At 40.3% G+C, this 25371-nt stretch overlaps 2 protein-coding genes and 1 long non-coding RNA gene across 4 annotated transcripts; 2 read left to right on the top strand and 1 right to left on the bottom strand.

Annotated features, from left to right (window-relative positions):
- Positions 1-1346: 1346 nt before the first annotated feature.
- On the top strand, positions 1347-5051 carry LOC309513021 (cytosolic sulfotransferase 3-like). The gene is made up of 8 exons (XM_082188808.1): positions 1347-1486; positions 1942-2080; positions 2255-2383; positions 3420-3526; positions 4086-4212; positions 4363-4460; positions 4541-4715; positions 4805-5051. The coding sequence occupies exons 1-8, from the start codon at positions 1463-1465 to the stop codon at positions 4915-4917; spliced, it is 912 nt and encodes a 303-aa protein (XP_082044934.1). The 5' UTR covers positions 1347-1462; the 3' UTR covers positions 4918-5051.
- Positions 1348-22833, top strand: LOC309513022 (cytosolic sulfotransferase 3-like). Of its 2 annotated transcripts, none has more exons than XM_082188809.1 (8): positions 1348-1486; positions 14973-15111; positions 15296-15424; positions 16020-16126; positions 21639-21765; positions 21916-22013; positions 22093-22267; positions 22357-22833. In XM_082188809.1, exons 1-8 carry the CDS (start codon positions 1463-1465, stop codon positions 22467-22469), a joined length of 912 nt encoding a protein of 303 aa, XP_082044935.1. In that variant the 5' UTR covers positions 1348-1462; the 3' UTR covers positions 22470-22833. The 2 variants fall into 2 exon arrangements, with proteins under 2 accessions (XP_082044935.1, XP_082044936.1); XM_082188810.1 differs by lacking the exon at positions 1348-1486 and adding an exon at positions 14317-14466.
- LOC309513069 lies at positions 8166-10566 on the bottom strand. The gene is made up of 2 exons (XR_014211267.1): positions 10188-10566; positions 8166-10145 (listed from the first exon to the last, which is right to left on the bottom strand). It is a non-coding gene; the product is annotated as an uncharacterized lncRNA (long non-coding RNA).
- Positions 22834-25371: the final 2538 nt, after the last annotated feature.

The raw sequence follows: 25371 nt of genomic DNA, 5'->3' as shown, positions 1-25371 counted from the left end.
CTGAAGTCATTGAGGGTCTTAGGAGTTTGAATCTTAGGCACAGAAAAATTATTGAGTCCTTCTAAATACAGGGGACCCTATACAGCCGTAGGGACAACTGAAAAATAAAGCAGAAGATGTCTGCCAACTGGACAGCACAGTTCTTCACAACACGACCCCCGATCCCATCGGGACCTGGACTTTTCCTTTCTTTTACACCACGAAAGAGTTTCAAGACCATGAATTTATCAATGGGCACAGTATTATTATTCACCGGAACAACATTTTTAAAAACAGACGTCTCCTCACTAAAATCATGAACATTAAAACGATTATAAAATCTGTTCAGTTCATTGGAAAAGTCCAGGTCTGTTTTTCCATTCTGAGTAACGCAAAGCGTTTTAGACTGCAACTCCATTATGGTTTTCATGCCCTCCCATGCAGGACGTGAATTTCCAGTACGCAGCAAGTTTTCTACTTTGTCTTTATATACGCGCTTGCCAAGCTTGAGTTCCCTCTTCAACTGTTTAGATAGTACCCTGTGCTGTATCATATCCCCCTGATTAAAACTAATGTTCCTCTGATTAATTATGCTTTAACTGATTTAGAGACCCAGGGTTTATTATTAGGATAAATGAGGATAGATTTTTGAGAGATGATCATTTCCTCACAAAAAGATATATAGGCAGACACCGTTTCTGTCAATTCATCTAAATCCGGACGAGCATTTTTAAACACATCCCAATCAGTGACAGAGAAACAGTCCTGAAGACAATTAACAGAATTTTCTGTCCATACTGGAACCAATCTTCGTTCCGCCTTGTGCCTCTTTAGGACCGATTTATACATCGGGACTAAATAAACAACATTATGGTCAGATGTTCCCAGAGGAGCTCTAGAAAGAGATTTATAAGCCCCCTTAACCATCCCAAAACAAGAATGACGAGTCGGACGAGTTGTGTGGTAATGTATAAAGCAAAAAAGCAAAAAAACCTAAAAAAAAAAAACCTGTCCCAACTGTACTCTATCTCCTCTAAATTTTAACCAGACTGCTGAGTAAATGTACAACAGAATGCATGATAAGTTAATCTTACCTTGCATGGTGTGTTATTTAACCTGCATAATAGAACATATTGACTATAATTTCACAGGAATTTATCCATCATAAATTGCTTATTTGTGAAATGCTATAGACTAGGCTAGAAATCCCACATTCATGATATCAGAACAGGTTAGTTAGTAGATGTTAGTAGAACGTTCCTGTGGGGAGGGCTGTTTAAACTTACGTAACGTGTTGTTTTATGGCTGAGTGCAAAGCACAGGGAAGAGGGTGAACAGAATATCAAATACAGCACTGAATAGCATTGAGTAGAAGTCCTGTTCGCATTTTGAGGAACACAAGAAAGCTGTCAGAAACATTCTAGGAGAGTGGAAGACAAGACAGGATTAAGAATTAAGAAAATTAAAACACTTTTTCCCCATAATGGAAATCCCTGATATGGCTTCAGTGAGTAAATAATTCTCTTTCAAGTGTTTTGCGATAGTATAAGAAATTAATATGTCTGTTTAATACCAGTTAGATATTATAGATGTGAACAGTTTTAAATTAGAACTCATAAACATTAGCATATTGTAGTTTTTAAAGAACAATTTTGAGGGTTTGATACACACTTGCAGGTGCACTGTAACATACAGTAGTAGACCACACACAAGTATTTGCAAATGTATCCACATTTCTTGACATACCAATATTCAACATAATATGTTATAAAATGTATATATTCCTAAAAGTGAATACAGTAGATGAAAATAAAAACATACTCTACTGGTAATGCAAATGTATCTGAAATCTTGCTGTGAACAGGATTTAACATTGTTTGTTTACTGCCAGTGATGAATCTCTAGTGATTGCTCAGTTCAATGAAACTTTAGCATTAAACTAAAACTTTTTCTATTCTGCAGCTGAAACTGCAGAGTCGGCCAGAGATGTTTGATTTTGAGGGTATTTCTATGACTCACTTTTTCACTGACAACTGGGAAAAGTTGCAAAACTTTCAAGCAAGACCTGATGACATTCTAATCGCCACTTATCCCAAAGCAGGTGAGAGTAACGCTTGAAGTTTTTCTTTATTATAATTTGGCTAGCATGCTGACTTGACTCTTAATAGCTTACTGTTAACTTAACCATTAGATAATAAGACATGATCATGTATTGTCTTTCCAAACTAACCTTTAAAACACTTATTTTAAAACTCATTTTCCATTGTATTGCCAGGTACCACATGGGTTTCTTATATACTGGACCTTCTGTATTTTGGTAATGATGATCTAGAGCGTCAGACTTCCCAGCCTATCTATATGAGAATCCCATTCCTGGAGTCTTGCTTTCCAGAGTTTTCAACAGGTCAGAGCAAAGTCAATAATCTTATTCTTATTTAACTACATTTTAAACAAATGAAAATATAGCTGCAAGCAGCGATGACGGGTCCCATCCCCAGCCCGGTTACACTATCCCGATTTACTGCAGCCAACTGATGCCAACATGACTGTGAACCACAAGGTTTATATATATATATATATATATATATATATATATATATATATATATATATATATATATATAAAAACAAAAGCATTTTGAAAGTGACAATCGTTTTTCAAACAATCCATAATAGCTGACTTCCTGTTGGGCTGGTGTGTTAGTGTACAAAAGTTGTTTGTAACGAGCTGTATACTGTATACAATATACTGTATACCCCTTATACTGTAACAAGCACCGTCCTCTGGATAAGACGTGAAACTGAGGTCCTGACTCTCTGTGGTCATTAAAAATCCAAGGATTTCCTCGAAAAAAAGAGTAGGGGTTTAACTCCGTCATCCTGGCCAAATTTGCCCATTGGCCTCTTATATTGGCCCCATATATACTCATTGGCTTCATAACTCTGTCTCCTATTCTCCAGTAAGCTGGTGTGTGTGTGTGTTCTGGTGCAATATGGCTGCCGTCGCATCATCCAGGTGGTGCTGCACATTGGTGGTGGTTGAGGATTTTCCTCCCTTCCATGTAAAGCGCTTTGAGTGCAGAGAAAAGCGCTATATAAATGTAACTTATTATTATTATATAAGTAACTTTGCACCTACATGTCAACTAGCAATCATTAGAGTATTAGTAGACTGTCCAAGCCTGTCTAACAGTCTACTACAGTCCATACACTAATGGGAGTTAGTTGACATGTAGTTGCAAAGTTAAATATAGTTAGTAGAATATCTAGTAGAATACCATCGGAATAAAAGTAATCCAGATTCTTTAAACTTTGCACCTTTTCATCTGTTCCAAGATTGCTGGAATGTAAAATGTTGGAATGTAAATTATAAATTGTTTATAAAAGGCCTCAAATGGGTTTTGGCATAACCACAATGATAATGACACTTCTAATGATCAGTTACAGGGACAGAAATGGCTGATAATCTTCCCACCTCTCCTCGTCTCATCAAAACTCACTTACCTGTTCAGTTTGTACCCAAGTCCTTCTGGGAGCAGAACTCAAGGGTAAAGTACTCCGGGTCTTTTGACTGCTAGAATAGATGATAAATGTAATCTGCCAAAATCTGACATTCTATTTGGATATTGTCTTCATTTAGATTTAAAAGAATAGCTTTTGAAACTATCTTTTCAATAAATGTGACCAATGAGAGGCTTGCTTATGTCTTGAGGTTTCTAATAATCCCTAATATTTCCATGCAACTAACTTGAAACTGGAGTTCTCTGAAAAGTGTAAATGTTGCTCTGTAGGGCTACCGAAATATTGCGTGTCAACAAAGCCTTAACCAGTGGGCCACTTTCAATACTATCTACTCTATAGACAAATTGACAAATGGCAGGTGTTTGTGAAACCTGTTTGGAAATAGTAATTATGCAAGGAATTACGTTTGGTCCCACTGGTGGAACAGAAATTACTCACTGCAGCTTTAATCAAAGTGAAGTAGTTCTGAAATGAATGTAATGAAATTGTTACTCTCTGTATAGTTTTGCATAATACAACATATGTCCTGTATCATAGCAAATCCTGTGATATGTCATAATATTTTTTTTTCTTTCACTTATTCAGGTTGTGTATGTAGCACGTAATGCAAAAGACAATGCCGTTTCCTATTTTCATTTTGATCGAATGAACATGGTACAGCCTGAACCCGGAGACTGGAACAGCTTTATACAGAAATTCATGAAAGGGAAAAGTAAGTAGATTGGGTGCAGTTTATAACTTTAATGTCATGATTTCAAATTGAGAATGTAAATATATTTAATTTCTTAATTACAACCCCTACATTATCAATCAAGAACTTTGTCTTGGAGGTTTTGTTTTAACATCAGTAATTTCCCGCCAGATGTGTTTGGTCCTTGGTATGATCATGTCAGCGGATGGTGGGAGAAAAAACAGACATATTCTAACCTACTGTACTTGTTCTATGAGGATTTGGTTGAAGTAAGTTAAATTCACAAAGTGAAAATATTATCAAGTGTAAAATCAGTGTTAAATGTCTAAATTTTCCTGGTCTTTTCCAGGACACTGGACGTGAGGTGGAACGTTTGAGCTCCTTCTTGGGTTTGTCCAGCTCAGATGAAGAAAGGGAGAAAATAACAAAAAGTGTTCAGTTTGATGCCATGAAACAGAACAACATGACCAACCATGTCACAGTTCCTTGCATGGACTTCAAGATCTCACCCTTCATGCGGAAAGGTTAATAAACCACTGAATCCTCTCATTATCTCCTTCTAAGTTCTGTCCTTTGACTTGCTTTTCTCTTCTTGTTATTTGTGTTCCAAAAGGCAAAGTCGGAGACTGGAAATGTCACTTCACAGTGGCACAAAATGAACAGTTTGACGAGATCTACAAACAGAAGATGAAGAAAACCACAGTCAGATTCCGCACAGAGATTTAATATTTCAGTTCTAGATCTTGCACCAGAATCAGATCTGTTTTTTAGCAGTGGTTCTCAACCTCAACAAGCAGTTTCTTGTTTGCAAGACATTGGGACTCAATAAATCCTTATCTTGTGCAAAATAAGCAAACTAACATTCAATACAATCTATATCTTTTATTTAGAATACATACAAATGTCATTTACGTCTTTTAGTTTGTTAAAAGCTTTAAAGCACCGTTTTTGAAGAGTGCGCATGCGTGAACGTGCTGTAGTAGGCTAAGTAAGAACGAGCCTGATTGAATCTGGAAATAGAGCAAAATAACTGAGAAAAATGAGAAATAGTCCTCAGATGTCATGTCCGTAATTTATAGTAAAACATTTTTCATTAATTAGATCTCAATCAGACTAATTAAAATAGTTATTTCTCCACCACTACATGACATCATTAACCAACGTGGTTGAACGACCAATTTGCGACACTATGGTTTCGGGAAACAGTCGTGACTCGGGTGAGAAAACACCCTTCGCTGACAGAGACACTGCAGGGACTCCGGACACAAGTGTGCTAAGTTGTTTCTAACAGCACTTTGTGTCTTCTGTTCTTGAACCCGTCTCCCTCAACGAAACTTAAAGGAAGCGTATGTTTCAAAATAATTTTGCTATCTGATAAGATATCATCTTTGCTCACTCGGCAGCTGCGCTTGCATTCAATGGGCCCTATTTTAACGATCTGAAACGCAAGTGTCAAGCGCAAAGCGCAAGTAACTTTGTGGGCGGATCTCCGGCGCTGTTGCTATTTTCCCGGCGGGATAAATGCCTCTTGCGCCCGGCGCAAATCTAAAATGGGTTGGTCTGAAGTAGCTTCATTATTCATAGGTGTGGTTTGGGCGTAACGTGAAATAAACCAATCAGAGCGTCAGCTCACATTCCCTTTAAGAGCAGGCGCGCTTGTTCTAAAGCGGATTCCTATTATAACGGCGGATTTGCCAGGCGTGCGCCAGGAGCGGTTCACAGCCGAGGAGACCGACGTTCTCGTCAGGGACTTTGGGGATGGAGAAACCCACCCAAATTAACTTCGGTTAAACAGGCGTTTGATAATTTGGGTAAATGTGTAAGTTAGATGTATGCTTTTATAATAAATTGTCTATCTATCTATCTATCTATCTATCTATCTATCTATCTATCTATCTATCTATCTATCTATCTATCTATCGTAATAATGTATGATTTGCAAAAATGAGAACTGCTGCTTCTGTGTAGATGAGAGAATCAAAGTGCGCGTTGTGCACACGCTACATTGATTATGGCCAAGCATGCGCCCTTAAAATAGCATATGAATAACATGCGCAACGCGCCACTGACTTTAAACAATTTTTTCCTGGTTAGTGGCACAATTGTTTTCTAAAACTGCAAAATAGCAAGAAGGAACGTTTGCGCCGGAACACGCCTCCTCTTTGCGCTGAACCGCCCCCGGGAGCGCAAGTCTATTTCCTAACTTAAAGGGATACTTTACCGTTTTTTCATATTAAACTATGTTATTCCCTTAACTAAGACGAGTTGATACATACCTCTCTCGTCTCAGTGCGTGCACTAAATCCCTCTGTCTTGCGGCGAAACTTTGTTAGCCCAGTTCATTTAATATGGGCCAAGCAGAGAAGCTACCAAACACCTCCACGTTTTCCCTATTTAAATACAGTTACTCGCGAAGTGTAACTCGACCTAGGACGGTGACACAAAACAAAACGTTGCGCTTTTCTAAGCGTGTAAAATGGATAACTATATTGTATGGCGGAATACCATAGCAAGTGCCTGTAAGCACTTCGACTTGGCGCAGTAATATCTTCACTAGAGGGAGCGGGGGCCGGTGAGAGGATTTTTCACGAGTGAAGATATTACTGCGCCAAGTCGAAGTGCTTACAAGCACTTGCTATGGTATTCCGCCATACAAAATAGTTATCCATTTTACACGCTTAGAAAAGCGCAACGTTTTGTTTTGTGTCACCGTCCTAGGTCGAGTTACACTTCGCGAGTAACTGTATTTAAATAGGGAAAACGTGGAGGTGTTTGGTAGCTTCTCTGCTTGGCCCATATTAAATGAACTGGGCTAACAAAGTTTCGCCGCAAGACAGAGGGATTTAGTGCACGCACTGAGACGAGAGAGGTATGTATCAACTCGTCTTAGTTAAGGGAATAACATAGTTTAATATGAAAAAACGGTAAAGTATCCCTTTAACCGACGTGCGTCTGTGGAGGGAAAAGTCCGCTTTGCGCAGGTGCAAAATAGAAATGATACATGCGTCGGTGTACAAAGTCAATTGCGCTGGGTGCAAGATAGGGCCCAATAGTGTTTGGATTTCATGTGATTTCTCATTGTGGTGGTGATATTATAACTCGGTTTCATTACTTCATTTGATCAAAAGTAATTCATACTTTTTCGTATGATAATTTAGTAAGATCGTTTTCATCTAATTAATTCCAAACTTCGCAAGGCAGACGACATCATGTGATCAAATACAATACACTTACAGCGCCACCCAGTGCATTTAATTATAACTGCGAGTTAGTGTTTGGGATTTATCATGGATTCTCTGCATTTACGGCCAGCAAAGCAACGTGGTAAAATTTGAATAGTATTTTTCTTTTTCGAATAATAATTACAGAGCCAATATTTCAGAGCCACACCCCCTCATGAGGTTTATTTATGTTTATTTGTTTATTTATTATAATTATTATTTTTACAAAATAGTATTTTTTAGTATCATCCACACCTGCATTGATAACATAACTGCAATAAAGTAATAGCCAAGTAGTGAATAGTCACTTGTAACATTGATATGATGTAAGCCATTATAATTTATGCACCTTAAACCTTATCAGACAGAATTTTCTAAATCTAAGTGCCATGGGAAGTCTAACTACTTAAAATGTTCTTATATGAAAATGTCAATTTGATGTCATCTCTTGGAATATCTGAAAGCCAGATTTGTTTTTCTATCTATCATTATTAGCAGAACACATTTTACACATGGGGGAAACCAATTGTTTAGTCAATGATTCAAGAAGATCCACACTTTAACACTCTTGATTCTAAGTTGTACTTGGCTTTCTGAAAAACATAGTTCTTGTTATTGTCTAACCATAGCATTTGTTACAATAAGGATATAATTAAAACCATTGATAGCTCTATTGAAGTAAAATTATGCCAACATTTTTTAAACAAAAAAGGTTGTTGAATTGCACTATATAAATATATATATATATATATATATATATATATATATATATATATATATATATATATATATATATATATATATATATATTAAAAATGCATTGCATTAACCGTGCTTGCATTTTGGGGGGCTGAAATTCAACATGGTTGAATATTTAAACTGTGAATATTTAAATTCAAAACATTTCACACACATTTTCATTATTAAAAATTCAATAATCCATATTCAGCTTTCAGATTTCACTTCCAAAATAATTCTGTTTAAAAATACAACCTATAATATTCGACAGGCAAACTTTATTTCGCTTTACAAATTCAGTGGTTCAAATTCGACAAGAAAATTCAACACTTCACATCTGGGAACTGCAGGAATAGCAATAGATTCAGCAGTTAGTCGAACTCACCAGCAGGGGGTGCAAGCGGCTCTTGAAGACCAGAGCAACGGTGAGAGAGAATCAAGTCAAGTCACCTTTATTTATAGCATAATAATGCAACATAGTTTGTTTCTAGAAGAAAACAGCATTATAGTCCAGCTTAAGTAAATTCAGTGATGGTTCATTTTTGTTGTAAAAACATTATTAATTTAGTTCATTTATATATATAGCCGCTCTGGAGTAAACCGTGATGTCTGTAATGGAATTTTTACTTTTAGATGTGTTCTTTTACTTTTAGATGTATTCTTTTACTTTTAGATGTGTTTTTATTTCTGAGTGTGTACAGCTTGTATTAACGTTGAACATTTATTTTTACTCATAAGCATTTAAAGGGGACATATCATGCTAAATGCACTTTTTTAGCCCTTAAATGCATTTTGTTGTATATTTGGAGTGTTTAGAAGTACAGAAAAGATGAAATTATTCTCTTCAGGTGCTTCGTTGATATCTTTATATTCTGTTTTGGTCATATTTTTCAACCGGTTCAGATTTTTCTGTTATCTATGACGTTTTTTGAACTATCACGTCACAGTATTTGCAGCGGAACTGCCAAATAAGGACATTGACTTCCGGCCCAACACTTCGAGCAATCCGCCATTATTATTTCTCGCTGCAATTTTGTAGTCCAAGCTAAAGGATGCAGAAGTTACGAGAGGGTAAGTTAAAATGTTCGGTTGTTGGATGTAGTAACCCACACGCTTCATTACACCGTCTAATTTAGATGAACTGCCGCGCTTGTGACAGGAGCATGTTTAACTGAAAGAACGAGCAGAGAGAGAGACCCGGTCGCGCGCGCGCTCACTCTCTCTCTTCAGAGCCAGGCGAAAGTGTAAACAAGACATCACCGTCTCCAAACTAGACGCTGTCTTGCTCTCTCTCCCTCGGACATATTAATCAAAATAAATCGACACGGTGGTAAAAGGTCGGAAGACCAAAGTTTCATGTGTAAATACAGTACACACCATTGCGATACATCCATATGAAGACGTTGTTCTGCAGGTTCGTCGTCTTCATTTTCATCTCGCTCCGGCTCTGGCTCTGGCTCGAACATGTAAGGCTGGCTGGACAAGTCTTCCGTTGTTGACATTTTGTTAATAACGTGTGTATAAAAGTTTCTGTGCGCTAGATAATCCTATCTCTGCTACCAGACTACAAAAATGGCCGAACGGGGTGGAGTTGAACCGAGTGTCACCGCTACAACCTGGAGAGGGGGCGGGGTATGAAGTGTCTCAATATTATTTAAAGAGACCGCACCAAAACGAGTTGCTTTCAGAAGCACATTAGAAAAGGGGTAGAAAAGGGGCCTGTGGAGCTATAATAATGAGGAATTCAGACCCAAGCATTGCAGTTCCGCTTTATATAGACTACAAATGTATGATTTATATGTAAAAAGGAACAATTTAAAAGCATGATATGTCTCCTTTAAAGAAATATAATCATATAAGCTAAAGCACATTAGCCTATTAAAGATATGTAACCAAGCTTTTAGAAATGCTTAAGTTAAGACAAGCTTGCAGGAACAAAATGTTCTAGGTTATAGAAGACCAAGTAGCAAAGGGACTATGTGTACTCCAAGTGACCTATTGTGTACTCCAAGTGACCTATTGTGTACTCCAAGTGACCTATTGTGTACTCCAAGTGTGAAAAATATGTGCGCAGCTTTGATCGAACAAGAGATGGGCAAAATGTGTGAATTCGAGCAGCTTCTAAGAACAGGAAACTTTTGCAGACATGGTATTGTTCTGTCTAGATAGAATTTATGTTAGACAAGAGATCTTGAACAAAGACGTTTCCTTTTAAGGTAAACAAGGCGATCTTTTGAGACAGATGCAGCCTACCCAGGATGTGTTAAGGGTATATAACCTTGGCAAAGGGACTAACCCCTTGCCTTCTCATATCAGATGCTCTCTGTATGTGAATGCCAATTTCTTGCAAGAAATAAACATTTTGATACTTTGACTTTTCAAAGGTTCCACTTGTCTCCTTCCTCCTCACTTTTTGGTTAAACACTTACTTGGTACATCAGATGGCAACATTGTTTTATGGTGACTACATTTCAGTTGTATTTTCAATGTTTCGACAAAGGTAATTTAGAATCAACATCACATTGATCAAATGATATTACCACTGATTATTTTTGTTAATATTGATCATCTGTGATGTGGAATCAATCATAGTGTAAAGTTGACTCAACAATATTACCATTGATTATTTTTGATCGTTTCAATGTTGATTCAACAGAAGTGATGTTGAATCAATCATAGTACAATGCAGATTCAATGGCATTACCATTGTTTGTTTTTTTTGTTTTTTTTTAAATCTCACCATTGTTTTAATATTAATTGTGGGAACCAAAGTGATATTGAACCATTGTCACTCCATAATGTTGATTCAATTATATTATCATTGATTTTTTGTTGTTGAAATCTCACCATTGTTTCAACATTTATTGTGGGTACCAAAGTGATATTGAACCAACATCACTTTGTAATGTTAATTCAATGCAATTAGCGTTGACGCATCAACATTGTTTCAATGATTGCCTGACTTGCTATCTGGGAAGATATTTCTGCAGAGTGAAAAGAGACAGACTGAAACTATAAATTGTATATGCTGTGTTTATGTAACAGGAAGGAATTAGGGAAAGCACTTATTAAAATTCTTGGAACTTATTTTGCAATAATTTAAGGATGCACTCAAGACAAGATGTACCTAGCAGATCTGATTAGCTCACAATGTTCTTGTAATATAGCAGATCTTGCATCATCTCATGTCTGCAGAGGTGAAAACAGACGTACTCTAATACCATGGCACATCATGCAAGTCTGAAGGAAAATAACCTCAAAGAAATTAATAACATGTACAGGGAAAATCATGTGACAAGGCATAAACTGAAACTAGAATTCATAAAGAAAAGAATAATAAGATTCATAAAGTTATAAATATAAATAGTTTCTAGTGTCTTGAGTCCTGTGGTCTCTAACTCTACGCTTGCGAGCAATCTCACCCCTGAGGATGTTTTGTCCCTTAAGGCCCCGGACATTGCCCATCAAGCCCTGCAGAACAATGTCTTTGGTGGTCTCCTATACTTACATAATAACCTCTCCCTCCTAAGTATGACCTGAACCATTTTAGGACATTTTAGGACTATACCAAGGAGACATCCTTTGCCATCCATGACAGCACTGGAGGCCACGGAGAGACACGTTTGGCTGAACATATCTAGAATTAAAGAACTAAAAAGTCAAGTCCTTCCTTTTGAACACTGTCGTTGAGAGGATCCAGGTGGCCAAAAAGCAAGCAGTGGCATTCCATAGGTTCGTCCCTTTCCAGAGCCAGGAGCTGCTGCCAGGGTGCCAACAAAAGGAGAGTATTGCCTTACCGAGTTTCCCCTCCGAGAGACTGGGGGTTGAGACAGCACTCTCGCCCAAACCCTTAACCCTTATCAGGAGGAGAAGGATCTGAGGACCATCATTCTCTCTAGGAAGGCTTCAGGTAAGAGGTCCAGCTGCCAGAAGGCTCAGGCCTATAATGGCAGACCCCTCTGGGGGGAAGTGGTCCACACCAGTCCAAAGTCTGCTTCTCTGCAGTGCCTTCAGGAAATCAGTCTGCTATCCCCGTGTGTTTTTGGGTGCAGCGGTTTCCAGTAAGCTCATTGCTTAAGTGTGTACTTGGGTTCGTTGCAGCACTGAGAGGCTAGAGACTGTGGAGTTAATATGGAAGAAGTTCAACAAGGCGGAAGTGGACTTGTTCGCATCAGAGAAGATGACGCAATGTCCACTTTGCTTTTCCCTCACGCATCCAGCTCCACTGGGATTGAATGCCATGCTGCAGATGTGGCCGAGGCTATGTCTATATACATATCCCCCCATCGCTCTGCTCCAGTTCTAGAGAGAGTTCACCTGGACAGGGTTCGTCTACTCTAAGTAGCCCTGTTCTGGCCTGCCCGAGTATGGTTCTCAGACCTGTTGTCTTTCCTGGACGGCTCTCTTATTTCCTTTCCTTTGTTTCCTTGCACTTTGAGGTCGAGGCCTGCTATACATGCGAAAGTTCCAGCCTGGGATTTGGCCGTGGTTCTGGAGAGATGGTCCCTGGCACCCTTCAAGCCCATTGAGTCTGTTTACGGAGAAGTTTCTCACTCTCAAGATGGCTTTCTTGCTAGCTATTATTTTCCTCAAGGGGGTGGGATATCTGCAGGCCCTTTCATTTGCCTCCTCCTGCCTAGAGTTTGCTCCTGGTGGGGTTAAAGCAATTATTTACCCTAGACGGGCTATGTGCTGAAAGTTCCAACTAACATTGCACAATCAGAAATCTTGCAGGACTTTTATCCTTCTCTCCTGTTGACACTAGACACTAAACTCGTTTTGCCCAGTGAGGGCTCTTGAGTGTCACATCCACCGGTGTTCTCAGTGGCAGAAGCCTGAGCAATTGCTGGTATGCTTTGGTTTACCCAAGTGGTGTTCCTCGGCTTCCAAGCAAAGAATAAGCAAATGTTGAGACTATCTCTGTGGCATAAGAGGTGTCTGACCTTTCTTAGCCTCTGGTTGTAAAGATCCACTCTAGAAGTATGGCAGCATCTAAGGTTTGACTGTCAGGAGTTTTTCTCCAAGAGGTGTGTGCTGCGGCGGGCTGGTCCTCTCCGCACACATTCATCTGATTCTATAGCCTGGATTTAGACTCTACACCAGGGTCTCAAGTGTTTATGTCTTAAACTGTGCTCCGAGGGATTCACATTAGGATTTAGAAAAGGAATCCCCTTAAAAGGGAATAATGTCGGTAACAACTGTAACCCTGGTTCCCTGAGAAAGGAACGAGAGGCTGCATCGCCTAACCTTCGGCATGTCTGTGAGCAACTTCAGCTAATCAGTTGTGTTCCGGGTCTCCTTTATAGCTTCCGCTGTATGCCGTCATGTGTCATGGGGTGATGTTGCACCCATAACATTTATGGGAGTTTGTTGAACACGTGCTTCACACGCAATCACACAGCAGCATTCCCATAGTGCAGGGTTGTTCAACCCTGCTCCTGGAGGGCCACTGTCCTGCAGAGTTCAGTTGCATCCCCAATTATACACACCTGAACCAGCCAATCAAGGTCTAACTAGGTATACTAGAAACATCCAAGGCAAGTGTGATGAGGCAAGTTGGAGCTAAACTTTACAGTACAGTGGCCCTGTGGCCCATGACACCCCTGCCATAGTGCCATCCTCAGATGCAGCATCTCATTCCCTTCTCAGGGAACCAAGCCTACAGGTGTAACCGAGACGTGTATTCAGCGTACTGAAGCCACTCCTCAATTGATTTCCAATAAAATAAAATAAATAAATGAATAAAAAAAGGCTTCTGATTCCCTTACCTGTGTACCAGAGCATTATGCTTTTTTTTTTTTTTTTTTTTTTTTTTTGCTTTTTCGCTAACCTTGCAGGTTAACCTTCAAGCGGCTTTGCTAGAAACCTCCAGGCAAGTGTGTTTTGGCAGGTTGGAGCTAAACTCTGCAGGACATTGACCCACCAGCAGCAGGATTAGACATCCCTGTCAGAGAAACACAGTGTTACCACAGCATACAGTACAAGATGTTCCCTCAGTAAAGACAAAGTGACACACTGACAAACCACAGTTAGTTAAAAAATACTAAACAAAATGACCAAACAGGGTTTGAGGTAATGTTGAGATCTCTTCTGGAATGCTAAAGAAGACACATGTAACATTACTAGTTTTTTTTTTTTTTTTCTCTCAGGGACGTTTCTTTCCTTTGGGGAGGGTAATTTGAACATGTGTAACATGTTTTTTTTTTTAAGGCTGAGTGCAAAGCACAGAGAAAAGGGTGGGGATACCCTCAAGAGCATTTTGAGGAACAGAAGAAAGCTGTCAGAAACATTCTAGGAGAGTGGAAGACAAGTGGAAGTGAGTATGAATAATTCTCTTTGAAGTATTTTATGATAGTATAAAAATGAAATTGTCTGTTTAATACCAGTTAAAGATGTGAACATTTTGGAACAAGAATTGGCAAGTTATAAATTAGAATTCATATACGTTAGCATATTGTAGTTTTAAAAAGAATAATTATGAGGGCTCGATACACAACAGCAGGGGCACTGTAACAGAGTAGACCACTGTAGACACACAAGAATTTGCTAATTTATCCAATTATCATGGCTTATCAGTGGAATACCCTTACCAATATTCAAAATTATATGTATTGCATTAAATAAAATAAAAAATATTCCTAAAAGTGAATACAGTAGATGAAATAATAAAAACATGCTCTACTGGTAGTACATATGTATCTGAAATCTTGCTGTGAACAGGATTTTAAATTGTTTTTATACTACCAGTGATTAATCTCTAATTATTGCTCAGTCAGTGCAGTAAAACTTTAGCATTAAACTAAAACTTTTTCTATTCTGCAGCCGAAAATGCAGAGTCGGCCAGAGATGTTTGATTTTGAGGGTATTTCTATGACTAATTTTTTCACTGACAACTGGGAAAAGTTGCAAAACTTTCAAGCAAGACCTGATGACATTCTCATCGCCACTTATCCCAAAGCAGGTGAGAGTAACGCTTGAAGTTTTTCTTTAATTTAATTTGGCTAGCATGCTGACTTGATCCTTAATTTCTTACTGTTAACTTAACCTTAACCATTAGATAACACTATAGACATGATCATGTATTGTCTTTCCAAACTGACCTTTAAAACACTTATTTTAAAACTCCTTTTCCATTGTATTGCCAGGTACCACATGGGTTTCTTATATACTGGACCTTCTGTATTTTGGTAATGATGATCAAGAGCGTCAGACTTCCAAGCCTATTTATTCCAGAATCCCATGCCTGGAAGCATGCTTTCCAGAGTATTCAACAGGTCAGAGACTTACAATTCAGTAACGTCAATCATTTTATTGCTACATTTTAAACATTTATGAAATTATTTGATTATTTGATGAAAAAATAAATGTAAAATCATGAACCCTCATTATGTTACAGTGTTATAGTGTGGGGCTATTTTGAGCCTTGTTAGTAGTATTAACTAGCTATTTCTTTTTACTTACTCTATGCCCTATATACTAGCGTAATAAGCTAATCAGTGGTTCGAGCTAAAATTGGGTACATTCGATTAGCATGAAAACACATCCCAGAGAACGGTCGACCCGGTACCCATGTGTTATTAACCCCTAGGTTCATTTTGCGCCAGAATTGTCCTTAAATATCTGCTAACATTTTATTTTTATACTACAGTCTACTAGTACTCTAATGAGAGGTAGTGTGCATTGCAAAGTTGTAGTGCATGTCTAAAGTGGACCATCGGAAATAAAGTGTAGCCCAAATTATTTAAACATATCACCTATTCATCTATTCCTACATTGTTGGAATGTAAATTAAAAACTGTTCCAAAGCCTCAAATGGGTTTTGGCATAACCACAATGATAATGAAACTTTAAACAACAATTAATTATCAGTTACAGGGACAGAAATGGCTGATGATCTTCCCACCTCTCCTCGTCTCATCAAAACTCACTTACCTGTTCAGTTTGTACCCAAGTCCTTCTGGGAGCAGAACTCAAGGGTAAAGTACTCCGGGTCTTTTGACTGCTAGAATAGATGATAAATGTAATCATATCTGCCAAAATCTGACATTCTCTTTGGATATTGTCTTCATAGTTTTATAATTTATATTTAAAAGATGAGCTTTTGAAACTGCCTTTTCAATTCATGTGACCAATGAGAGGCTTGCTTACATCTTGAGGTTTCTAATAATCCCTTATATTTCCAAGCAACTAATTTGAATCCTGAGTTCTCTGAAAACCCTTACGAAAAAGTTTATTCAAGTGTGCTATTAGAATACTTCTTTTAAACTAAAAATAAGAAAGTGTATTTTGTCTACTTTTATATATATATACTTCTCAGAAATACAATTTATGTATTTCTTAGAAATATACTTAAAATTGCACTAAACTATACTTGATTTATACTGACAGAAAGGTCTAAGTATATTTGGCCTACTTCTACCTATCTTTTGATCGAGATATACTTAAAAGTATAATCTTGTAGTTGTGTTTAATCTATACTTTTTTCACATAGTTTTACATACTGTCTTTTAAACTTAAATTGTTTGAAAATTTTGATTTATAAAGAAAATGTCTTGGTTACGTGTGTAACCCTCGTTCCCTGAAAGAGGGAACGGAGACTTTACGTTATGCCACCATTGCTGCCCCTTCCAGTGCCCTGCATAAGCCTAATAATCCCCCGGCAACACTACGGGCTGAAGATGGAAGAGGGCTTACGCAGAGAGTGTCGATCACTGCCAATCAGTGAGACTATTGAATAACACTGGGAAAGTGCATACGAGTGTTAGGCCTGGCGTTGGGCGCTCAAAAGGGTTTGCTAAACCGGTGACTCACTTGAGCAAATAAGCGTACGTAACCAGTCCATAGGAGGGGAATCGCGCAGCAAGCCGACACTGAGCTGGGTCTCCGATTTTTACTGGCTATGGGAAGCGAGTACACTGGAGGATACCGGATGTGCCAACACCCAGGAAGAGGCAACAGCCCTGGTTGAGTGAGCTCTCAACCCGAGTGGGACGCCTTGTGTTTGGTAAGGCGATGGCATCCACTATCCAGTGTGCCATCCTCTGCTTAGAGACAGCCTTTCCTTTCAGCTGGCCTTTGAAACAGACGAAGAGTGGGTCTGAGGTCCTAAAGCTCTGCATTCGGTCCACGTACAAGCGCAAAGCGCGGATGGGACAGAGCAAAGCTGTGCATGCAGGTTCACCACTTGGTCCCTGAAGGGGATGGTGGGAACCTTGAGCACATATCCGGGCTGGGGTCTCAGGATCACGAGAGAGTTAGCCGGGCCAAAAGTCAGGAGTGCTGTCTTCATGGATAGGATTTTCAACTCTGATGACTGTAGCAGTTCAAATGGGGCACTCTGAATTGCTGTTAACACCTGTGCGAGATCCCAAGAGGGTATGGGGTGAGAACGAGGAGGATTTAACCTTCTCTCACCCCTGAGGAACCTGATGACCAGGTCATGCTTACCGAGAGATTTACCATCAACTGCATTGTGATATGCGGCATTAGCAGCAAAATTCACTTTTAGGGTTGAGGGAGACAGCCTTCGCTCCAAACCATCTTGCAGAAAGGAAAGCACAACTCTCATCGGGCATCTCCCGAGGTCTTCCCTGTGAGAAGAACACCATTTGACGAACAGATTCCACTTCAAAGTCGCCTCACCTAAGTCCTCCATGTCCCTTCTAGAGAACAGACGTGGAGTTTCCAGAGGTCTGGGCATGGATACCATAGGGTGCCCCGTCTCTGGGAAAGCAGGTCCTTCCTCAGAGGAATGCGCCAGGGAGGGGCTGTCGTGAGGAGCATGAGTTCTGGGAACTAGGTCCGGTTGGGCCAATATCGGGCAATTAGCGAAACCTGCTTCTCATCCTCCCTTACTTTGCACAGTGTCGTGCAAGAAGGCTCACTGGGGGAAACGCATACTTGCGTATGTCCCGGGGCCAGCTGTGTGCCAGTGTATCTGTGCAGAGTGTCCCCTCGGTCAGGGAATAAAACAACTGGCAATGTGACATGTCCGGGGTGGCAAACTCTTCTACCAATGCAGTCCCGAAGCATCTCCATATCAGCTGGACAGCCTGGGGATGGAGTCGCCACTCTCCCGGAAGCACAGGCTGACATGAGAGCTCGTCGGCTTCACGATTCAGCGGGCCTGAGATGTGAATGGCACAAAGCGACCTCAGATGCTTCTGACTCCATAGAAGGAGATGGCGGGCAAGTTGCCACATGCGACATGAGCGTAGACCACTCTGACAGTTGATGTACGCAACGGTCACAGTGTTGTCTGTACAGACCAGTATGTGCTTGCCTAGTAGCAGCGATTTGAGGCGGCCCAGCGCAAGGCATACTGCTAACAACTCGAGGCAGTTAATGTGCCAATGCAGTTGGGGGCCTGTCCAGATCCCCGCAACTGCATGCCCATTGTATGTGGCCACCCAGCCGGTGGAAGAGGCATCTATGGAGACAACTGCGGCCTCATATAAAGCAATCCGAGCTGCATTACAGCGCTACTTAAGATGCGCTTTGAATGGAAGCTTGTGAAGGGCCCAATTCAAAACTCTAAGGTCCAAGATTGGCCATGACCCACCTCCTTTCTTGGGTACAATGAAGTAAGGGCTGAAAAATCCTGTCTTCATATCGGCTGGAGGGACCGGCTCAATCGTGTCCTTCGCCAGTAGGACTTTGATCTCCACCCGTAAGACAGGAGCATTGCCTGCCAGCACGGAGTTGAACTAGATGCCCCTGAACTTAGGGGGATGCTGGGCGAACTGAATTGCATAGTCAAGTCACCTTCATTTATATAGCGCTTTTAACAATATAGATTGTTTCAAAGCAGCTTTACAGTGATAATAGGAAATTAATGGAACAGAGATTGTTTTGGCTTTACAGCAGCTCTTGTCCAGCTAAAGCTAGTTTTGATTGATTCACTTCCATTGCAAAGATCATTAGTTATTAACTTAGGGGCCGCTTGCACGACACCGTTCTAACAGAAAACCCTTATTGCGCTCCGGCCCGCTCATTCGCACAACAACAGTGCCTGATGGCTCGAGAACGCAAATATATCTTGAAATAGGTTCCAAGGTGCAAACCTGAAAAAAAAAGATCTCTGCACAAACTTCAAAAACGCAAACCTGTGAAAACGCTGATGGCGTGCACATGCATATACCACATAGCCGAGTCTGATGGTGCGGATGAGCAGCGAGATGTGCTAGCACTAAGTGATAACACTAGCCTGGCCCCCAGACACCGTGCAAGCGGGAGCAAAGGGAACCACAGACGTACCCGCAGTGGGGTAGCGAGGTGGAATGCAGGGACTCGACTTGGACAGCATAGCGGCCTGAAGTGGGGTCTGAGTGTGTGGTGCAACCAAGCGTGCCGCACAAGCCCTGAAAAGTGAAGCCAAAACGTATCGATCGCCCCCTGGTGACTGGTCCTAGTATAGGTCATAAGCCCCGCCTCCCTGTGTTATTCAGCGGGACTTGAGACCAACTAAACAATTGAATTACACTTCAAATATCTTTTTTCCGAAGGTGGTTTCTGTCATTTACTGTAGTTTTTATCACGCGGATGTAAATTCAAGTGTTTGTTTTTAAAATAAGTTTGTTTTTAGTTAGTTATTTGATGCTATAAAAACGGTGGTGTGACGTCATGATTGACAGCTGTGATTGACAGGTTCTCTGAGCGAAGTAGTCACTGAAGCACCAACAGACTTTTTTTCGGGATCTTCGGAGGACTGAGGAGATTGGAGCTTTAAATTGAATATCTACATTTCTATAATTAATTATTTCACACCGCCATAATGGGTTGTTAAAAAAGTGCAGGAGCGTGTGCTTGCAATTGATTCTGCGAGAGTGAGGGGGCGGGGCCTTGATTTCGCGGTTTTACTTCCTGCTCACTACTGAGCAGGTCTGGTTCCCCAGATCGCTACTGCCCAGACTCAAGCCCCAAGATGTCAGCGCCATATCGGGACACTGGCGGCTTCACTTCTCACCAATGGAAGAGAGCGAAGGGACGTCGTCCATATTTTTTACAGTCTATGGGTGCAACACTTACCTGGTTCCACGGTTGGGCAGAGGGTGTGGGAGATGGCTTCTTCACTGCGGCCTCGAGACATACGCTGCTGCCCACTGGCAATAACAGAGGGGTCGAGGGTGGCAAGGCATAGCGTCGCACACCGTCAACCACTCTCTTTGGGACCCAAATACATAGGAAATTGCTCTTTTGTTTAAATTTTGGGTACCACTGGCTGTGGGTCCAGTCGCGGAACAGAAAGAAAAATTAACATAGCATTTCTCACCCAGTCCTCCTCCAGGGGAGGGAGTGGTGCGGTCACCATCTCCCAAAGAGCTATCTCATCCATCTTTGGGTCGCCCCTCTTAGGGTCGCTTGGGCTTGCGTTTGCTGCTCGGTTTGGCGAAGCTCTCCACTGCGTCGCCGAAGAGGCCGGCCTGGGAGATAAGGGAGTCCAAAAAAGATGGCGCTCCTGGACCACAAGTGTTTGATCATCGTTCTGAATCCCTTCCGGAGGAAGTCTTTGACAAAAATGCAATAATCTCAGCTTTTTGTCTAAAGTGTTGTTTTTTTTGTTTTTGTTTTTACTTTGTAAAAAAAGGATGCATGAAGATAGAATAAAATGTTTTTAAAATTAGTTAAAGTGCAGTTAAGGATATATTTCAAGTATAAAAAATGAATACCTAAATACGAACAGTAGTATACTTAAAGTGCAAAAATAATATATATATAGTAAACAATAAGTATGATGTTATATTCACTTAAAGAAAACTTACAAGTATACATGCAGTATAAAACTACTAAACGAATTGTTTACTGAGAGCATCCTTCAAAGTGTACTTTTATAAAAAAAAGTACAACTAATATTAAAATAGTAAACTAGTATACTAGTATATTTTTAAGTTCTCATGTAGTACAGATGCAGTACAATTGAGAAACGTAATTGTGAAATAGTTGTGCACTTAAAGTTTACTACTGTTACACTTAAAGTATACTTAAACGTATACTTTTTATATACTAAAAGATGGCCAGTTTAGTCCCAAGCAGTATTGAAATTACTACTAGTAAATTGACATTAGTATACTTACTACATAAAGTATACTTAAAAATATACCTGAACATTATATTAGTATACTTCTTAACTTGAAGTATACTTTTTCGTAAGGGAAGTGTAAATGCTGCTCTGTATGGCTATCAAATATTGCTCTGTTTTGATGATTGTCAACAAATCCTTAACCAGTGGGCCACTTTCAATACTATCTACTCTATAGACAAATTGACAAATGGCAGGTGTTTGTGAAACCTGTTTGGAAATAGTCATTATGCAAGGAATTACGTTTGGTCCCACTGGTGGAAAAGAAATTACTCACTGCAGCTTTAATCAAAGTAAAGTAGTTCTGAAATGAATGTAATGAAATTGTTACTTTCTAATTAGTATTGCATAATACAACATATATGTCCTGTATTGTCACAATATATATTTTTTTTTTTTACTTACTCCAGGTTGTGTATGTAGCACGTAATGCAAAAGACAATGCCGTTTCCTATTTTCATTTTGATCGAATGAACATGGTACAGCCTGAACCCGGAGACTGGAACAGCTTTATACAGAAATTCATGAAAGGGAAAAGTAAGTAGATTGGGTGCAATTTATAATTTTAATGTCATGATTTCAAATTGAGAATGTAAATATATTTAATTTCTTAATTACAACCCCTACATTATCAATCAAGAACTTTGTCTTGGAGGTTTTGTTTTAACATCAGTAATTTCCCGCCAGATGTGTTTGGTCCTTGGTATGATCATGTCAGCGGATGGTGGGAGAAAAAACAGACATATTCTAACCTACTGTACTTGTTCTATGAGGATTTGGTTGAAGTAAGTTAAATTCACAAAGTGACAATTTTATCAAGTGTAGAAATGTGTCTAAAGTGTGTATTTTCTTGGTCTTTTCCAGGACACTGGACGTGAGGTGGAACGTTTGAGCTCCTTCTTGGGTTTGTCCAGCTCAGATGAAGAAAGGGAGAAAATAACAAAAAGTGTTCAGTTTGATGCCATGAAACAGAACAACATGACCAACCATGTCACAGTTCCTTTCATGGACTTCAAGATCTCACACTTCATGCGGAAAGGTTAATAAACCACTGAATCCTCTAATTATCTCCTTCTAAGTTCTGTCCTTTGACTTGCTTTTCTCTTCTTGTTATTTGTGTTCCAAAAGGTAAAGTCGGAGACTGGAAATGTCACTTCACAATGGCACAAAATGAACAGTTTGACGAGATCTACAAACAGAAGATGAAGAAAACCACAGTCAGATTCCGCACAGAGATTTAATATTTGAGTTCTAGATCTGCTCTTCTGTTTTCACATAGAGGATATTAAAGATGTTAAGATTGTAAAAACGTAAGTTAGGATTTAAAGCTGTGAAATCAATTAAATCTACCTTATGAATTGAGTAAATGTATAGTTAAAAGTTATTTAGTATCTATTTGGTACTATGATGACATATAAAACTCAGTAGACCCATTGAGTTTAAATCACTAACATTTTTTGAATAAATCAAATTAAAAATATTTATGAGTAATGGGATCTTACTTAATTTGAATCCACTAAAAATATAAGCAATAGTGCACATACATGTTTCATAACTAATGAACTTTACAGTTATTGAGCTTAACTGAATAAAGACTGAACTGAATTGAGCTGAATAATGTCTTTTTAGAGCTGCTTTACAACAGAATTTAAATTAGTCTCATATTTGATGGTTAGTGTAGGGGGATAGATTATACAGTTTGTACATTAGAAAAACCATTACGCCTATGGAGAGTCCCCGTAAACCACATATTCAAGTGTGTGTGTGTGTGTGTGTGTGTGTGTGTGTGTGTGTGTGTGTGTGTGTGTGTGTGTGTGTGTGTGTGTGTGTGTGTGTGTGCGTGTGAGAGAGAGATTGTGTGTGAGTGCAAGAGTGAGTTTTGTGTTTCTACCCCTGCCGTTCCCGCACAAGGTTGCAATTCTTAAATCATGTGATCTAACAATGGTAAAGACAAAATATTAACCATATGCATTATCAATAATTTTTTCTTTAATACAGACATATGTGTTTTTCATGTTTATTTTTAAATAAAAATTACATTGCATAACCCATAGAGATCGCACTGTCAGATAGTTTGGGAATATTCACACATAACGTATACACATAAAACATGATATCAGAGTTTTAAAATCAAACATTTTAAAAGAGAATACATCACGGTTGTTTAAACCAATGAGCATTAAGCTGTGTCGTCAGCAAGTCGTTTCCCATCGTGCTTTTGATCAGCGCAGTCGGTGGAGAGCAACTGGGGGACCTTCCTGGTGGAGGTGGGGAGGATGGAGGGGAAGGGACCATCTTGGTAGAGGTGGGGAGGATGGAGGGGAAGGGACCATCCTGGTGGTGGTGGGGAGGATGGAGGGGAAGGGACCATCTTGGTGGTGGTGGGGAGGATGGAGGGGAAGGGACCATCTTGGTGGAGGTGGGGAGGATGGAGGGGAAGGGACCATCCTGGTGGAGGTGGGGAGGATGGAGGGGAAGGGACCATCTTGGTAGAGGTGGGGAGGATGGAGGGGAAGGGACCATCCTGGTGGAGGTGGGGAGGATGGAGGGGAAGGGACCATCTTGGTAGAGGTGGGGAGGATGGAGGGGAAGGGACCATCTTGGTAGAGGTGGGGAGGATGGAGGGGAAGGGAGGATGGAGGGGAAGGGACCATCTTGGTAGAGGTGGGGAGGATGGAGGGGAAGGGACCATCCTGGTGGTGGTGGGGAGGATGGAGGGGAAGGGACCATCCTGGTGGTGGTGGGGAGGATGGAGGGGAAGGGACCATCTTGGTGGTGGTGGGGAGGATGGAGGGGAAGGGACCATCTTGGTGGAGGTGGGGAGGATGGAGGGGAAGGGACCATCCTGGTGGAGGTGGGGAGGATGGAGGGGAAGGGACCATCTTGGTAGAGGTGGGGAGGATGGAGGGGAAGGGACCATCTTGGTGGAGGTGGGGAGGATGGAGGGGAAGGGACCATCCTGGTGGAGGTGGGGAGGATGGAGGGGAAGGGACCATATTGGTAGAGGTGGGGAGGATGGAGGGGAAGGGACCATCTTGGTAGAGGTGGGGAGGATGGAGGGGAAGGGACCATCTTGGTAGAGGTGGGGAGGATGGAGGGGAAGGGACCATCCTAGTGGTGGTGGGGAGGATGGAGGGGAAGGGACCATCTTGGTAGAGGTGGGGAGGATGGAGGGGAAGGGACCATCCTGGGCTGCGTTTCCCAAAAGCATCGTAAGCCTAAGTTGATCGTAAAAACGATCGTACGACTGATCTTAATATTACGGTCTGTTTCCCAAAAGCATCGTAGCTTAAGTAGCACTTGAAAATCTTCGTAGATCTACGAGTGCTCTGGAGTAATCGTACATCCCCAAGTGCATCGTAAGAAGACAGATTTATGAGGACACCTGCAGGACAACCGACAGATTACACCTTTAACTTTATTCAAATGCAATGTGATTATAATATAAGGTTTGATTGTACTTTATTGTACACTTTATTACTCTTTTTTTGTTGTTGGTTAAATTAATGTATAAATTAAATAATTAAAAAGGTCAGAAAACAAAACAAAAAATAGAAATAATTTAATCTAATAATTTTAATCAAAATTAAAAGAATGAACAAAAAATAAATAAAAGAAATCCTTTTAATCTGTTAAAAATTACATCTTTGTTTCACTCTATCTCCTCTAAAAGGACATTAATTTCATCTTTTTGAAAGGAATCTTTATTTTTTATTTTATTTTTTAGCTATTTTGTCAGTGCCTCCGCCTGTAGGTGCTTTATATAGACTTGTCTTGATTGCTAATCCACAACAGATGACAATTATTAGGTTAAACGTTCCATATAAGGTTATGTTTCAGCACTTCACGAATGGACAGCGACTCTTAAGTAGCACGTAGAGCGCATTCTCGCGCGTTCATGTTAAGTGCATTTTTGGGAAACGCTCGTGGAATTGCTGCGAGCGTTCGTAACCTTGCACGTAGAAAGCGCTCTTAAGAGCTAAGATACATCGTTATCGGGAAACCCGGCCCTGGTGGTGGTGGGGAGGATGGAGGGGAAGGGACCATCCTGGTGGAGGTGGGGGAGGATGGGGGGGAAGGAGGTGGGGAGGATGGAGGGGAAGGGACCATCATGGTGGTGATGGGGAGGGTGGAGGGGAAGGG

The sequence above is a fragment of the Leuciscus leuciscus genome (assembly GCF_965113295.1).
Source record: "Leuciscus leuciscus genome assembly, chromosome: 13".
In the NCBI taxonomy this organism is placed as follows: domain Eukaryota; kingdom Metazoa; phylum Chordata; class Actinopteri; order Cypriniformes; family Leuciscidae; genus Leuciscus; species Leuciscus leuciscus.
Note: the sequence above shows the minus strand (reverse complement) of the source record. Positions and strands in the feature narration are given on the sequence as shown.

Excerpts from the sequence above, each read along its gene's own strand:
- LOC309513022 (XM_082188809.1), top strand. The coding sequence starts at position 1,463 with ATGGAAATCCCTGATATGGCTTCA. Across the intron at positions 1,487-14,972 it reads AAATCCCTGATATGGCTTCA|CCGAAAATGCAGAGTCGGCC; the intron begins GTGAGTAAATAA and ends TCTATTCTGCAG. Across the intron at positions 15,112-15,295 it reads CGCCACTTATCCCAAAGCAG|GTACCACATGGGTTTCTTAT; the intron begins GTGAGAGTAACG and ends TTGTATTGCCAG.
- LOC309513021 (XM_082188808.1), top strand. The coding sequence starts at position 1,463 with ATGGAAATCCCTGATATGGCTTCA. Across the intron at positions 2,081-2,254 it reads CGCCACTTATCCCAAAGCAG|GTACCACATGGGTTTCTTAT; the intron begins GTGAGAGTAACG and ends TTGTATTGCCAG. Across the intron at positions 4,213-4,362 it reads GAAATTCATGAAAGGGAAAA|ATGTGTTTGGTCCTTGGTAT; the intron begins GTAAGTAGATTG and ends ATTTCCCGCCAG.